General features: G+C 33.9%; 1 protein-coding gene across 1 annotated transcript in view; it reads left to right on the top strand.

Annotated features, from left to right (window-relative positions):
- TBC1D32 (TBC1 domain family member 32) overlaps positions 1-14,578 on the top strand; it is a 202,970-nt gene that overhangs the window by 24,348 nt on the left and 164,044 nt on the right. The window contains exons 5-11 of the mRNA XM_077760780.1: positions 4,464-4,532; positions 6,846-6,971; positions 9,705-9,783; positions 9,906-10,009; positions 10,102-10,163; positions 10,743-10,887; positions 13,727-13,786. Coding sequence (XP_077616906.1) covers positions 4,464-4,532; positions 6,846-6,971; positions 9,705-9,783; positions 9,906-10,009; positions 10,102-10,163; positions 10,743-10,887; positions 13,727-13,786 — 645 coding nt within the window. The remainder of the gene's footprint in view (positions 1-4,463; positions 4,533-6,845; positions 6,972-9,704; positions 9,784-9,905; positions 10,010-10,101; positions 10,164-10,742; positions 10,888-13,726; positions 13,787-14,578) is intronic.

The following is a 14,578-nucleotide window of genomic DNA, read 5'->3' as shown; positions in this document are numbered from 1 at the left end:
GATTGTGAAGAGGATATGTACATAAATAACAGAGCTGTAAGGTGGAAATAATGTGTCCTGGGAAATCTAAAGAAGAGTCATTACAACTAAGAATATCAGAGCAGTAGAGGAAAGTATTTTAAACAAGGGAATGGACAAAAGCTCTCAATCAACAAAGAATGGCCTATTGGGGAACCTGTAGTTTATGTGAAGAGTTTGAACAAAGAGTTTGTGGGGAGTAAATTGAAAGGGTAGGTTAAGGCCAAATTATGAAGCAGGGATGAGATCTTAATTATTGTTCCTAGTTATAAAATTCAAGTGTCTGGTACATAAAGGTATCTGAAACATAGTAGATGCCAAATAAATATTTGGGGAATAAATGAATGCATTCAAAAGTTAAACCAGATTGTTTAGTAAGTAAAAGGAAATAATTTTAGGTTTCTGAACAGAAAAATGTATTGGGGAGGTTTACTTGAGTTATGTGCAGAAGGGCATGAGTTGGTAATAAAGCTAAAGTAAGAAGGCCTGAACTGAGGAGTCTTTGTAGGGATAAATAGGGACTGATGTGAGAATTACAGAGATAGGATCATTAAACTTGAATATTCAAGTGTTTTGCGGGGAGTAGTACAGAGTGGGAAGAGTCAAAGTCTAGGTATGATTTCAAACCAAAGTGGCCACAAGACCATGAAGTGTCAGAAACCATGCCGGGGATTAGAAAGAAAGGTTAGGTGTGGAAAAGAATATGGAAGTTCATTTTTATTTATTTATTTTTAAAGATTTTGAATTTCAAGTACCAGTAAGGTGTCTCAGTGGTGTAACAAGTGTTGAAAATGCAGGATTCAAGAAAAGTTGGGGATAGCACAGTATGAGTCATCTGTTTAGAGTAATTCCTACGGAAGCCACCTAAAATAGGCAAGACCCTAGGAAACACAGTTTCAGAGGGCCCGGAGAAACCAAAGGATGGGTCAGAAAAGAAGGTACCAAACCACAATGCACTGGGTACTGGAACTTAAAGAAAGGATGAATTTCAAGGTGGAAATCATGGTAACTAGCTGTAATGAAGGCTAAAGGGAAGTTATTGATGAGGACTAAGAAGAGATCTTTGAATTTGGTTAATTCACCACAGAATAATACTGGGGGAAAGAAGAGGTAAGCTGAGGGATCACATGTTGATTAGCCTTGATTATTTTTGTGAAATGAAAGGCAAAACCGTTTTCAGAGAGTAAGGGTTGTTTGCTTGGGATATTGCATATAAGATTAGAAAGCAAAGGCTTTGTCACACAGAGCATTTAAGTAAATGGATTTTGTTAAGGTCTATGTATTGCCTTTTTTGACTGCTACTTTGACATAATATTGGCTGCTTCCTCAAATATGAACTCACTCTAGTTGAAAATGTTCAAACAATGTCTGGCTCCACATTTATCAGGGTTGTTATAGAGCATGCCTCTATATTGAAAAAGAGGCTAGGTTAGAATGGGAATCTATGGAAATCAATGAAATATATCTTTAGATTATTTGATCTTGAATAGGTAGTTGGTAGGTAGAGTCAGTTATTTTATATATTTTTCATAGAAAATTTCCTGAAAATGGTGCCTGGGTGGCTTAGTCAGTTAAGCATCTGACTTTGGCTCAGGTCATGATCTCATAGTTTGTGGGTTTGAACCCTGCATCAGGCTCTGTGCTGACAGCTCAGAGCCTGGAGCCTGCTTTAGATTCTGTTTCTCCCTCTTTTTCTGCCCCTTCCCTGCTTGTGCTCTGTCTCTCAAAAATAAATAAACATTAAAAATTTTTTTAAAAAAGAAAATTTTCTGAGAAACAGGAAATTTACTTCACACTTTAAATTTTTATAACGATAATTAAAAAACTTTACAATTTTCCGATTTAATTCTTAAAATGATGCTGAGAGGTAGATGTGAAAACTGAGGATGGGGTTAAAGACTCCAATGTCATATAACTAGTTGAAGATTAAGTTTGGAAGCTGGAGTTTGAAACTTCATGTATCCAATTACGATTCATGTCCTTGAAATTATAGTTATTTTTAGTAAGTTGGACAGCAAGACATTTTATACAGAGATAATGATCTGGTAAAAGTCATGATGGAAGTGGACAGATCAGAAGAAATAAAGTTTATAAGAGAGACAAAAGGGTCAGGTGAAAGGGGGGAAACAGCTTGTCTAGCAATAGAGTAGAATGAGTATATATATACACTTATACTTTACATATATTTTAGTACACTTACATGCATGTGTATATATACTGTTGAAAGTATATATATGCATTATGTATCACAAATGCATATAAATACATATGCTTATATATATATACACACTATTTTAGATATTCTATGTTAACCTTTTTTCATTTGGCAAGACTGCTACATTCATATACTTACATGTATTGTAGTTTTTCATAAATTTTAGTATTTTAACTGTAATACAAAAATTCAAAATTAAAGGTCTATTTAATATATGGTGCTTTTAAAAAGTAGCATGTACCAGAGTCTTTCACAGTTGAACTATGTACTTTAAGGCTTTCTAAGAAATGAAGTATTGGTCTGTTTTTGTTTGTTTGTTTTTTAATAAAGTGGTTATGTACTTGTGTTGTTAGGGACTACGTAACATTGTGGGAAGACTGGAGTCATTTGTGTATTAAATTAATGTATATTGAGTGCCTACTCTGTATGAGGCACTGTTTCAAGTATTAGAGATGCTATAGTGAAAAAAGACCAAATTCTAAGCCATGCAGGACAGCCATGCAGAACTCTGGAGGAAGAGTGTTGCCAGGCAGGAGGAGTGGCAGTGACAGAGGTTCTTAGGCTAAAGTGAGCATGGATGGCATCTTCCAGGAATGGGGAAAAAAGGCCAGTGCGACTGAAGCCTGGATGACAGAGGGAAGAATTGTATGGAAGTGTGTTAAAGAATGAGGGGCCCAGATCATGTAAGTAAATTCCCTATATTCTGAATAATGTGAGAGGTCTCTTTGTGAGGTTGAAATAAGGGAGATGAAGGTATCTGATTTATAACTTTGAAAAACCCATCTGACCATTGCTGGAGAATGGATGGTGGGGGGAGTAGGATGGGATGAGTAGAAGCACAGAGACTGGTTAGGATGAATTGAAGTAGTCCAGGCTCGAGTTGATGGTGCCTTGGTTTAAAGTTTTAGCAGGGAAGTGGTATGGGGTACTTGGAGTTAAGAGCTGTGACACTTGGGAGTTATCTTCTGGAATTTAATAATATTGGATATAAGAAGTGAGAAAGTGAAGAACCTAGATTGATTCCTATTTTTAACATACTTTAAAAAAATTGTGTAGAGAAAGTGTGAGCGGAGAAGAGGGGCAGAGGGAGAAAGAGGGAAAGAGGATCCTAAGCGGGGACTTGGTCGGGGGGTGAGGATTATATGGAACATGATCCCATGGCCCTGGGATCATGACCTGAGCCACAATCAGGAGTTAACCCACTGAGCCACCCAGGTACCCTGACTCCTATTTTTGATATAAGCAAACAATCTGAATGGGTGGTAGTGTCGTTTAGGAGGATGGAGAAGTTTCAGGGAGGAGCAGGTTTAGAATGAAAGCAAGTTTTCTGTCTTGGACATGTTAAGTTTGAAATGCCTATTAAACATCCAAATGGAAATGTTGAAAGGATAATTATATATAACTTTGGAGATGAAGTAACTGATAGAAGTTTGAGTCATCACAATGTATTTAACTGGATGAGAACACCTCAGGAAAGCGAATAGATAGCAAAAATGTGGATAGGAATCGGAGTTCTGATAGTTTTTGGACTTGGAGAAGTTATTTAACCTTGGTTTTCATATTTCTGCTGTTTCAACCATTTTGAATTGATATCATACAGGGCTTATTACATAAAAGATAATAAATGATAGCTATTATTTTAATGGCAGTTTTATTTTTAGATGATTATTTTAGGTATTAGTCATATTTAAATTCCCCTCAGCAAGAAAAAGACCCTTTCCTTTTCCAACATCGCTTATGGTCTACTATAAACTTTTTTCTAGATAGAGACTTTTACCTTAGGAATTTTTCACCAAAAAGGAGGCCTGGAGAAAGACTAAGGAAAAATACAGGAAAGCAAAGAAAGGAACCAAAATGTTCAAACAGCATTGTAGCCATGCCTCGGGTACTAGCAGTGCCTTCTTGTTTTATCTTGCTGTTTCATTCATCTCACATTTCTGGGCATAAAACATCTTGGCTTTACATCTTTTGAATCTTATAATGTTCTACACATTGCAGTTGCTCAGCAAATAATAATTTTTAGATATATGAAGTACACTGTTCTCCTGAGACATTCAGTTCTCATTTAAATGCCTTGGGAAAACAAATTCTAAGTTTTCTGCCAAGTCGGAATAGATCACCCCCTTTTCTTGCTCAGAATGCATTTTGTGCTTGGAATTATATTAAAAAATAATTTATAGCAGTACTTCTAAAAGTCTACTAAATGAATGTTTGGTCAATTGTGTTACAGAGTTACAAATTTTGTCAAGGAAAATTACAACTGATTTTAGACCAGTTGGACCCTGGGCAACCTAAAGAGGTAAGTTTAAAGGACAGCTATCAAGTTCAGTCAGATGTGTAATATAGATAATATATTAAGTCACAGCCGGACTATTTCTCTTGAGGATAGGCATTTATTATCATCGCACTCCTAGACTGATAATCCTGTTAGACTTTCCCGGCTTGAAATAAAAGGTCATAGCGCAAGGGAGGCTCTCAGAGAATTGTCATGGTTTGTAGAAGGAAGTTTTTACGTCTAGTTTCAGTTTTGAAGGGATAAAATTATAAGTGGTTGTCCCCCAAATGGTTCTTTCACTGTTGCTTTGTATATAATATTTTAGTGACGACTTTGAGGAAAAACTGTCTTCATTTAATATTCCTTCTACTTCTGGAAAATGTGAGCAATTTTGACATATATGCTCATTGATTAGAAAAAGGATTTTAAAGAAGCGCTTCTATTGAATTGTTCCTTGTTCATATTTTAAGATTATAGAAATTACTATTTATCAAGTATTATTTTGTTAGGTCAGTTTGAAATAGAAGATAGAAAATTATGTACCTCAGACTTCTGTGCATATCTTGCCATTTGGTTGCAGTTTTTTAAAATGTTTTTCAACTTTTCATTTTAAACTAAATGAATAGTTATGATTTACTCCCACTGATTATTTTAGTCACGTAATAATTTTTAGCATTTCACCTTCTGATTTATTTTCTAAGTTCTTAGTAAATGTTTCAAAGGATATTAGAAATGAGTCTCGACTTTTATATGATAACATCTTATTGTTTTCAGTTTAAGTGGATTGCTTAGAAATCTATACTTGTTCAGAAACCTTTATCATACTTCTGCTAGTAGTAAATTCTTCATGGGATTTTGTCCTAAAGATTAACAGAAAAGGAGAAATTAAAGTTTCTAGAATCTCTCTCTAGTCCCCCAATCCCTATTACAAAGATAGTTGTATTTAGGAATTCTTTCTTTTTTTTTTTAATGTTTTTTATTTATTTATTTGTTTTATTATTATTTTTTTTAATGTTTTATTTATTTCTAGGAGAGAGAGAGAGAGAGAGAGAGACAGCGTGAGCAGGGGAGGGTCAGAGAGAGAAGGAGTCACAGACTGAAACAGGCTCCAGGCTCTGAGCTGGCTGTCAGCACAGAGCCCGACGCGGGACTCGAACCCACGAACCGCGAGATCATGACCTAAGCGAAAGTCGAACGCTTAACCGACTAAGCCACCCAGGCACCCCCTGTTTTTTATTTATTTTTGAGAGTCAAGAGAGAGAGTTCACGAGCAGGGGAGGGCCAGAGAGAGAGGGAGACACAGAATCCGAAGACAGGCTCCAGGCTCTGAGCTAGCTGTTAGCACAGAGACTGATGTGAGGCTCGAACCCATGAACTGTGAGATCATGACCTGAGCCGAAGTTGGAAGCTTATCCCACTGAGCCACCCAGGCGCCCCTAGGAGTTCTTTCATATGAATATATAGACACTCTTAAGTGCACATATAGTCTGTCTTTTCACATAAAACTTGATACCCTGATTCAGAGGGTTTCCTAAGCTCTTGGCCCCTCCTGCCCCCTCTTCTTCCCCTTTTTTAAACCACTAGATTTCAGTTATTTCAGCTGGGGATAGAATCAAATTTTGAGGAATAAGTTGGAATCAGGTTTTTATTATTCACTAGTTAGAGAGTGGTGGGGCAGAGGCTATGTTCTATTTCTGATTGGAGAAGAGCTATTTTCCACTGTTGTCCTTTGGGTCATACTGTTTTGAGTGAACTCATTCAATTTTTGAGAAGAATGATTAAGAAGTAAGCTTTTTGTGAAAATACAGAAATTCAATTTTACATCACACTGCTGACTTTCTACCTCAGTGGTTTGAAGCTCAGAAAGTATTGTGTAGCATTAAAAGCTAGTCCAAATTATTTTGAGAATTGTTCCTATATTCTGGAATGGGAATGCTTCACTTGGGGCATATTAGGCTATTTTTAAAATTAAGGTCCCCAAAGTGTAGGACCACCTATGCGTGACTACTGTAGTAAGGAAAGTTGTGGAACAAGGCCATTGGAAAATCTTGTCCAGCTGATTCAGATTCGGCCATCGTTCTTCTTTCACTTAATATGTAACCTAGAATATCACACAGTTATGTTTTAATTTTTGCTTTATGTAAAATTAACAATTTTTTTTCTGTTTAACAATTAGTTTAAAAAAATGAGTTCTCAAAAATCGTTTTGTAAAAGAAACTTTGATTTTCAGTAGTTGGCTCTTTAAAACAATTATCTAGACTGCTTTTCATTGTTAATATTTGGAGTATTGGTGGTGTTCTAGTGGCTGGATATTAATAAAAATCTTTTAAATTACAGGTGAGATATGAAGCCTTGCAAACGTTATGTTCAGCTCCGCCATCTGATGTACTGAATTGTGAAAATTGGACCACTCTCTGTGAAAAACTGACAATGTCTCTTTCAGATCCTGATCCTGTGTTTAGTGTAAGGAAACGCTTATAGAAACATATATATTGTTAAAGTTTACTTATTTTGAGAGAGAGTGCGAGTGTGTGCAAGTGGGAGAGGTGCAGTGAGAGATGGGGAGAGAAAGAACCCCAAGCAGGCTCTGCGCTGACAGCTCCACTGTGGGCGCAAACTCACAAACCAGGTTATCATGGTCTGAGCCAAAGTCAGACGCTTAATTGACTGAACCACCTACCGGATGCTCCCTATAGAAATAATTTTTTAAAAATTTGTTTTCCCACCATTCTATAAGCAAATGGAATGATTATTTTAATAGTAGCTCTAATATTCATAGAATTTGAATTCCAGCTTTTGAGTTGTAAAGATTTTTTTAAAGCATTAACTTAACTATTTTATAAGATTCACAGAATGATGAATATCACATATCACTGCCAAATAATATATAGTTACCTTGTGCATTTGTTTTATCTTATAAAGAGATATCCAATTTGTGTCTTATATTTGATTTAAGAAAAATATTTTAAAAGATTTTTAAAGCATTTTTGAAAGAATTCATGACATATGAAAATTTGAATTTAAAATGATCAGAATATATTCTGAGTCATAAGCATTTTCATTATGGATTTAAGTGTTTGTTTAGAGATTGCTTAACTGCTTAAAAAGAGAAAAAAAAACTAAAGCTAAGTTTAGAAGATAATTGAGATTAATCATAAAGCAAATATAGAAAATTCCAAAAATTATAAAATTATGAAGTCAGTAGAGAAATGATTGAATATAAAAAATGATTCTCCTATAACTTCTCAGAAATACTATATATGAATAAGATCATATTAAAAAGTATAGTTCTATTGGTAATATCAATGATGTGAATTAAAAAATCCTGCTAGGGGCACCTGACTGGCTCAGTCAATAGAGCATGCAACTCTTGATCTTGGGGTGGTTAAGTTCGAGACCCACATTGGGTGTAGAGATACTTAAAAAGAATAATAAAATCTTAAAAAATCTTGCTATACCCCATATCACAATTATATGCAAAGTAGGTTTAGAGGGTCTTTTTCTTAACTGATGTGTCAGTGAAGAAAAATTTGGCTTTAAAATTTTTATGGTGTTTTGTACAAAATTAAAGATATTAGCATGAGCGTTAAAGTGTACCAGCTGTTCAACAGATACGTATTGATTACCAATGATGTGCAGCAGCAGTCTCAATGGTGAAAACACATTGAGCAAGACATTAGTCTCTGCCTGCATAGAACTTACATTCTACTAGAGTTGGGTAGTAAGCAGTTATTAAGAAAAAAAAAAGCTCAATGCATTTATCTGTTGAAAAGTCATACTCTTCCATCAATGAGGATCTACTGGTAAGCAGAAGTGGTTTGGAAACAGAAGTTGTTTGTTGTTTTTATAAAGGGGAAGATGTGTTCAATTACTAATACCTGGATGCAGTTCAGCTTTACTGACACTAGATGATGCAGACTTCTGCAAAAATTCAATGATCCAAGAACTTCAGAAGGGAAAAAGACATTTAGGGTCACTTTTAACATTTCAAAGCTTTCTAAAGGGAATACAATTGTAAATTTCTCTGTATTTTTTCTTAAAGACAGAATAGTAGTCAGATAGGTTTCCTTTAATTATTTAAAAAATTACATAATAAGTTTATAAATCATAAATATTGGGTTAATATAAGTGGCTTTGTTTAGCCATTATAGATTATTTACAAGAGTATTGTCAATACTTAAAATTGGAAGAAGTTGTTATAGAGGGGAAATGGCAATAGAACCAGTCATTTTGGAGTAGAAAGTAAGGCATGGCATTCTTTTCATTTTGAATTTATGCTTGATGCAAACTCTTGATTGGATTCTTTGATTCTGTTTCTTCACTTCCTACTCTAAGGGACTCTTCCATGTAACTAGTGAAGAGTTTTAAAAGTGTGAAAGATACTTATCAATTGCTACAACTATAAAAATAAACTTTCTAAAGTATTTACTATTTTGTGTTCAGTAGGAATTCCTTTGGGTTATTAGAAACTTTTAGTCATTTGGATAACCATTTTTTTCTAAAAGTAAAAGGTCATATCCGTCCTCGCCCCCTGAGAGCAGAACACTTGAGGAAATTTTATGTTTTTGTTTATGTTTATGTTTTTATTTAAATTCACGTTGAATTTCACTATTAGGATTAATTTCATCACAATATTAAAGTTGGTATAATTAAAATGATAGCTATTATTTTAAAGTACCTACTAGTGTCAAGTACTTTTCTAGCTACATCTATTATCATTTAATTCATTTACCTTGTGATAGTTTCTATTTTAAGTTTTAATAATGTAAATTTTGAAAATGTGTTAAACAGTATTTTTCTTAGAAATAGGCAAAATATCAGGGTCCTAAATGTCTAATTACTGAAGCTACCCATGTAAGCAATTAAAAAACAAACCAGCAAATGTTGGGATTTGGAAAGGAGTGAAATATGGTTTTAGTTGTTGTTATTTTTAACCATTTAGTACTCTTGCTGTTGCCTTGAACATTGTACCTTATTCTGTCAAACCTCACTCTCTCCGCATCCATGTAGTTTTGGTCAATTTTACTTTTCACTGACCAACGCAAGATTGTGCTTTTATTTAAAGGTACATTCCTACTCAGGTTTCTGAATGGTTTATTTTTTATTTATTTTCTAAGTTTTTCACTGTGTGAAAAGTGTTTTTTCCATCTGTTTCTATTATAAGAATCTCTGATACAAATCTTTTCATTTCCATAGGACCGGATTTTAAAATTCTATGCACAGACATTTACTCTTTCACCATTACATATGACCAAGGAAATTTATACAAGCTTAGGTAGGTTTATTAGATTTTTTAAAAAGTTTTTTTCTTTATTTGTACATAAAGAAAATGGATAAGAAATAACTTTTCAGAAAATACTGTAAATGATGTAATATATTTTTAATTTTTCTTTTCAGCTAAATATATGAAGTTATACTTTCTTTCTAGAGAAAATCATATTCCTACTCTCTCAACTGGTATAGATATAAGTAATCCTAATGTGATCTGCTTGCTTAAAAAGGTATTCACTTGCTATATGTTTTTATTTTTGTTTAAATAGTTCTATATTTAAGGATTCTAATTTTTTGAGAATTGTTACATGCTGCTTTTCAGGTTCGTCTTCTAAATGAGTATCAGAAAGAGGTTCCATCATTCTGGATTCGTCACCCAGAAAAGTAAGTCCCCTAATGTATGTGAATATTTAATATAGGAATGTTACTGTCCCTTGTACATTACAAGCAGAAGGAATAGAGACCATCTTAATTGTCTTAAGTAATTGGGGAGGGATTAATAAAGTTTATTTAACTTTCCATGTATTGTGTCTTAGCTATATGAATGGCTGTATGCAAATACTACTTTATACCATTTATTTATTACAAAAAAGCAAAATGAGACTGTTGTAGCCTTGTCTCCAGTTCTTTTATCATTATCTTTGCTACTTTGGACAAGTTCCTTAAGTGTTCTTTAAGTTTTATCCTTTCAGTTCTAAAAATTTTTATAAGGTTATAAGAGCCAACTGTTGAGGAAAGTTAAGTTTGGAGAGCCAGTGTTGAAGTAGAAACAAATTTTTTTAAAAATCAAGAAAAAATTGGGTGTGATTCCCACTTGCTAAAACATAAAAAAGGTTTTTTTCTAAAAATTTTCACTTTATTATTACTTAAATATAAAATATATCACTGTGTATATGTCTCTCTGTGTGTGTGTGTAATAGCATTTGTTTTTTTTCTAAAAGTGTTTCATTCTCAAACTTTAAGGTATATGGAAGAGATTGTGGAGAATACTTTGTCCTTATTATCTGTTAAACATGATCAGAGCCATCTTGTCTCACAAAAGATTTTGGATCCGATCTACTTCTTTGCATTGGTTGATACTAGGGCTGTGTGGTTCAAAAAGTGGATGGTAAGGAAAAATGGAATATTTTTCTACTTTTTACTGCATTGCTGTATTGTTTCAGCGAATAGCTAACATTCCAGTTTTTACTATGTACTAAGAGTTCTAATAACTTTTTACATGTTAACTCATTTGAATCTTATAATAATTTGTGAGATAGATGTTATTACTACCCCGTTTTACAGATGTGGCAACTGAGGTATAGAGAAGTAACTTACTCAAGATTGTTTACCTAGTTAGTGACAGAGCCAGAATAGGGTTTTAAATGATAATACATTTGAATATGTTAAGCTGAATGACCTATCTAAAATCTGGTCTTTTTTAGTCCAAAAATTTCAAATTTTTAAAGCAGGTGTGGTATAACATGAGTCCAGTGTTCCTTTTTCTCTGACTTAGGATGTTTTCAGACTTATTTCCTTTCATTTGCTTCCTCCTGAACCTGCAGTTTGGAGAATGTTTAATGCCTGACTGCTGGTAATTACCAGTGGAGCTCATCACTGTTCTGGAACTGAAACTAATTTAAAAGATCCTTATACTGTTACCTCCCTTATCTGCTGTGGAATGTTGTCTGTCTGGCAGTAGCTGTACTAGTGTTGGCGTATTATTCTTACATTTTTGTCCCTCTAAGCTGGTCTTCAGGCATTACGTATTTGTTGCTGTGGTGAAGGGGAAGGGGTGGGACCATGACCTGCCATGCTTATTTAGTGCTCTGTACAATTTGGACATTATGTAGTTGATGGATTATTTTTATTTTTGTATTGCCTTTTGTTATCTAAATTGTATGATCACAATTAACCCAAACACAGTTCTATCCAGAGTAGCCCTTCCCTGGCTTATAAAGTATATGTTTGATAAGTGTTTGCTGAATTTAATTAACTTGAACCCTTTATTCCTTATATCTGGCACTTTATTCTTAATTTTTAGTTATCAAAATAACTTTATTATAGAAAGTATACAAAATCTGTAAAAGCACAAATTGAATTTTTACAACACAGAGATAATTATTAAGATTTTGGTTTATGTAGTTACATTTTATTGGTAACTTTTAAATTTATTGGCTTAGATCTTTAACAAATCTTATTCTGTAATATTTTTTTTCACCTAACATATTTTATTGTCAGCACTTGAGTTTCAAGAGTATGCAGCAGATCATAGGAACAGTAACCAACACAAAATGTGTGTGTGTGTGTGTGTGTGTGTGTGTGTGTGTGTGTGTGTATATAAATCGGCTCCTTAGTTCTCGTATTAATGAAAATTCATTACGTTACCTTACACTCGTCAGAGTTTGGCAGACTTTCTAAAGGGCCAGATAGTAAATTTTTGGTTTTGTGGACTGTACTCTCTGCACCTACTCAATTCTGTTATAACCCCAAAGCATCCACAGATAATATATAAAGGAATGGATGTGACTCTTCCAATAAAACTTTATGTTCAGGTGACAGCTGAACTTAGTCTGAGGAATGTAGTATAGTGACTCTGGTCTAAGGGATACACTATGAGGATTTCTTTTCAGAACACGGTCAAAAGTAGGAATGCTGATTCACAGGGGCCCATGTACCCCACTGTTTATAGCAGTGCTTTTAACAATAGCCAAATTATGGAAAGAGCCCAAATGTCCATTAGCTGATGAGTGGATAAAGAAGATAGGATTTATATATACAGTGGAATAATACTTCGCAATGAGAAAGAATGAAATCCTGCCATTTGCAATGATATGGATGGAACTGGAGGGTATTACGTTAAGTGAAATAATCAGTCAGAAAAAGGCAGATATCCTGTGTTTTCATTCATATGTGGAACTTGAGAAACTTAACAGAAGACCATGGGGAAAGGAAAGGGGAAAAAATTATTTCAGAGAGGAAGGCAAATCATAAGAGACTCTTGAATGTAGAGAACAAACTGAGGGTTGATGGGGAGTGTTAGAGGGGGGAAATAGGTGATGGTCATTGATGAGGGCACTTGGGATGAGCACTCGGTGTTGTATGTAAATGATGAATCACGGGAATCTACCCCCAAAACCAAGAACATGCTGTATGTTAGCTAATTTGACAATAAGTTTTTTTAAAAAAATTGAATTGTTGGTTGACTTTTCTCTTTTAAAGTTAAAAAAATAAATGGTTTTTGAAAACATTTTAAACCACTAGGGTTAAAACACACAGGGTTTTTCTTAATTCTCAATTAACCATACCCCATTTAATTAAATTCAGTTTCCCAGAATTCTGATAGGTTTTACCAAGTATAATACTGTTTAATATTTTTTAGTAAAATGAAGACGCTACAGTGAAAACAAATGATATATTTAGTAATATTTATATTCTCCTCTTTGTGCAGTGCATAAAAAGCATGTTTCATTACCACTATATTTAGCTCTAAGTAGAGAATTATTTTTTTAGCACTTTGAATTATTTAAAATACATGACTGGCGGAAAAAGGTTAAGATTCTGTTGCTTCAGGACATTTCAAGTTTGGCAAATTTCTGCATACATAGTTAGTACAGTATCCTCTTCACTGTGAGGGTTATGAGTTTCCCTGTCCCCGCATTTGTATCTCTCCTTCAGATATGTGTGTTGATAATGGTTTTAAAATAACAGCATGGAAACTGGTTGCAATAGAGGGATAGTATATTTTTCTACTTGTATGTTAATAAATGATCTATGGTTTTTTCATATTATTTGCATTCTAGTGGTTGCTATGCTCATAATCCATTGTACATAGAAAAACCTGTTTTGTACTGATTACAATAATTTCAAACTGTTATTGGTAATTCATGTTATTGGAAATGATGCAGAAAAAATAGACTTTGAATGGTAAAGCTTGAATATTAAATATCATTTTCTCCTAATTGTAGCATGCATATTATAGCAGAACTGCAGTACTAAGACTTCTTGAAAAGAAATATAAATCTCTGGTAAGTCTGTTTCTGTCCTTATGTTGAGAAATAATATCACAGAAAGATACATGATGTAATAAGTTTAATGTGCAAAGTTGAGTGATAATTTATCTTGGATGATGCAATAATTCTCCCCCTTTATAAAATTTTGTTTATTATGAGAAAGATCATGCATGTGCACATGAGGTAGGGAGGGCCAGACAGAGAGGGAGAGAGAATCCCAAGCCGGCTCCATGCTGTCAGCATAGAGCGGGACACAGTGCTGGAACCCACAAACCATGAGATCATGACCTGAGCTGAAATCAAGAGTCAGACTCTTAGCCAAATGAGCCACCCCAGTGCCCCGAAAGAATTCCCCTTTTATGTGATTTTTTTAAACTACCAGTTTGTGAAACATAAAAGGATAAAAGTATAGATTTAAGTTATAGTCAGGATAATGATTAGGAAATACATAATTAAATAGTAAATTAGGATGCTAAAAGCTAGTTTGGGATAAGCCCTATTTTTAAGTATTGTGACTTAATTCAGTTCAGGTATTTGTAGGGGAGTTAGTTCTATAAAATCCATCCATGCTCTTGACTGAAAGTTGTATTAAAATCTCAGAATGATAAGTGCTTTTGCATTTCCAAATACTAATTCAAGTTACACCAAATAAAACTAAAACTATAAAATATATTAGCAAAATGTTCCGCATTTATTGCTGTCATCAGAATAGTGTTTAAGGACATTGAAAAGAATTGAAAATAAATCAAGTCTAATAACAATCAATAAACTTGAAATGTGAAATTTATTAGAATACTTTAAAAAGTT

This window comes from Crocuta crocuta, unplaced genomic scaffold (assembly GCF_008692635.1).
Source record: "Crocuta crocuta isolate KB4526 unplaced genomic scaffold, BGI_CrCroc_1.0 scaffold305, whole genome shotgun sequence".
Classification (NCBI taxonomy): Eukaryota; Metazoa; Chordata; class Mammalia; order Carnivora; family Hyaenidae; genus Crocuta; species Crocuta crocuta.
Note: the sequence above shows the minus strand (reverse complement) of the source record. Positions and strands in the feature narration are given on the sequence as shown.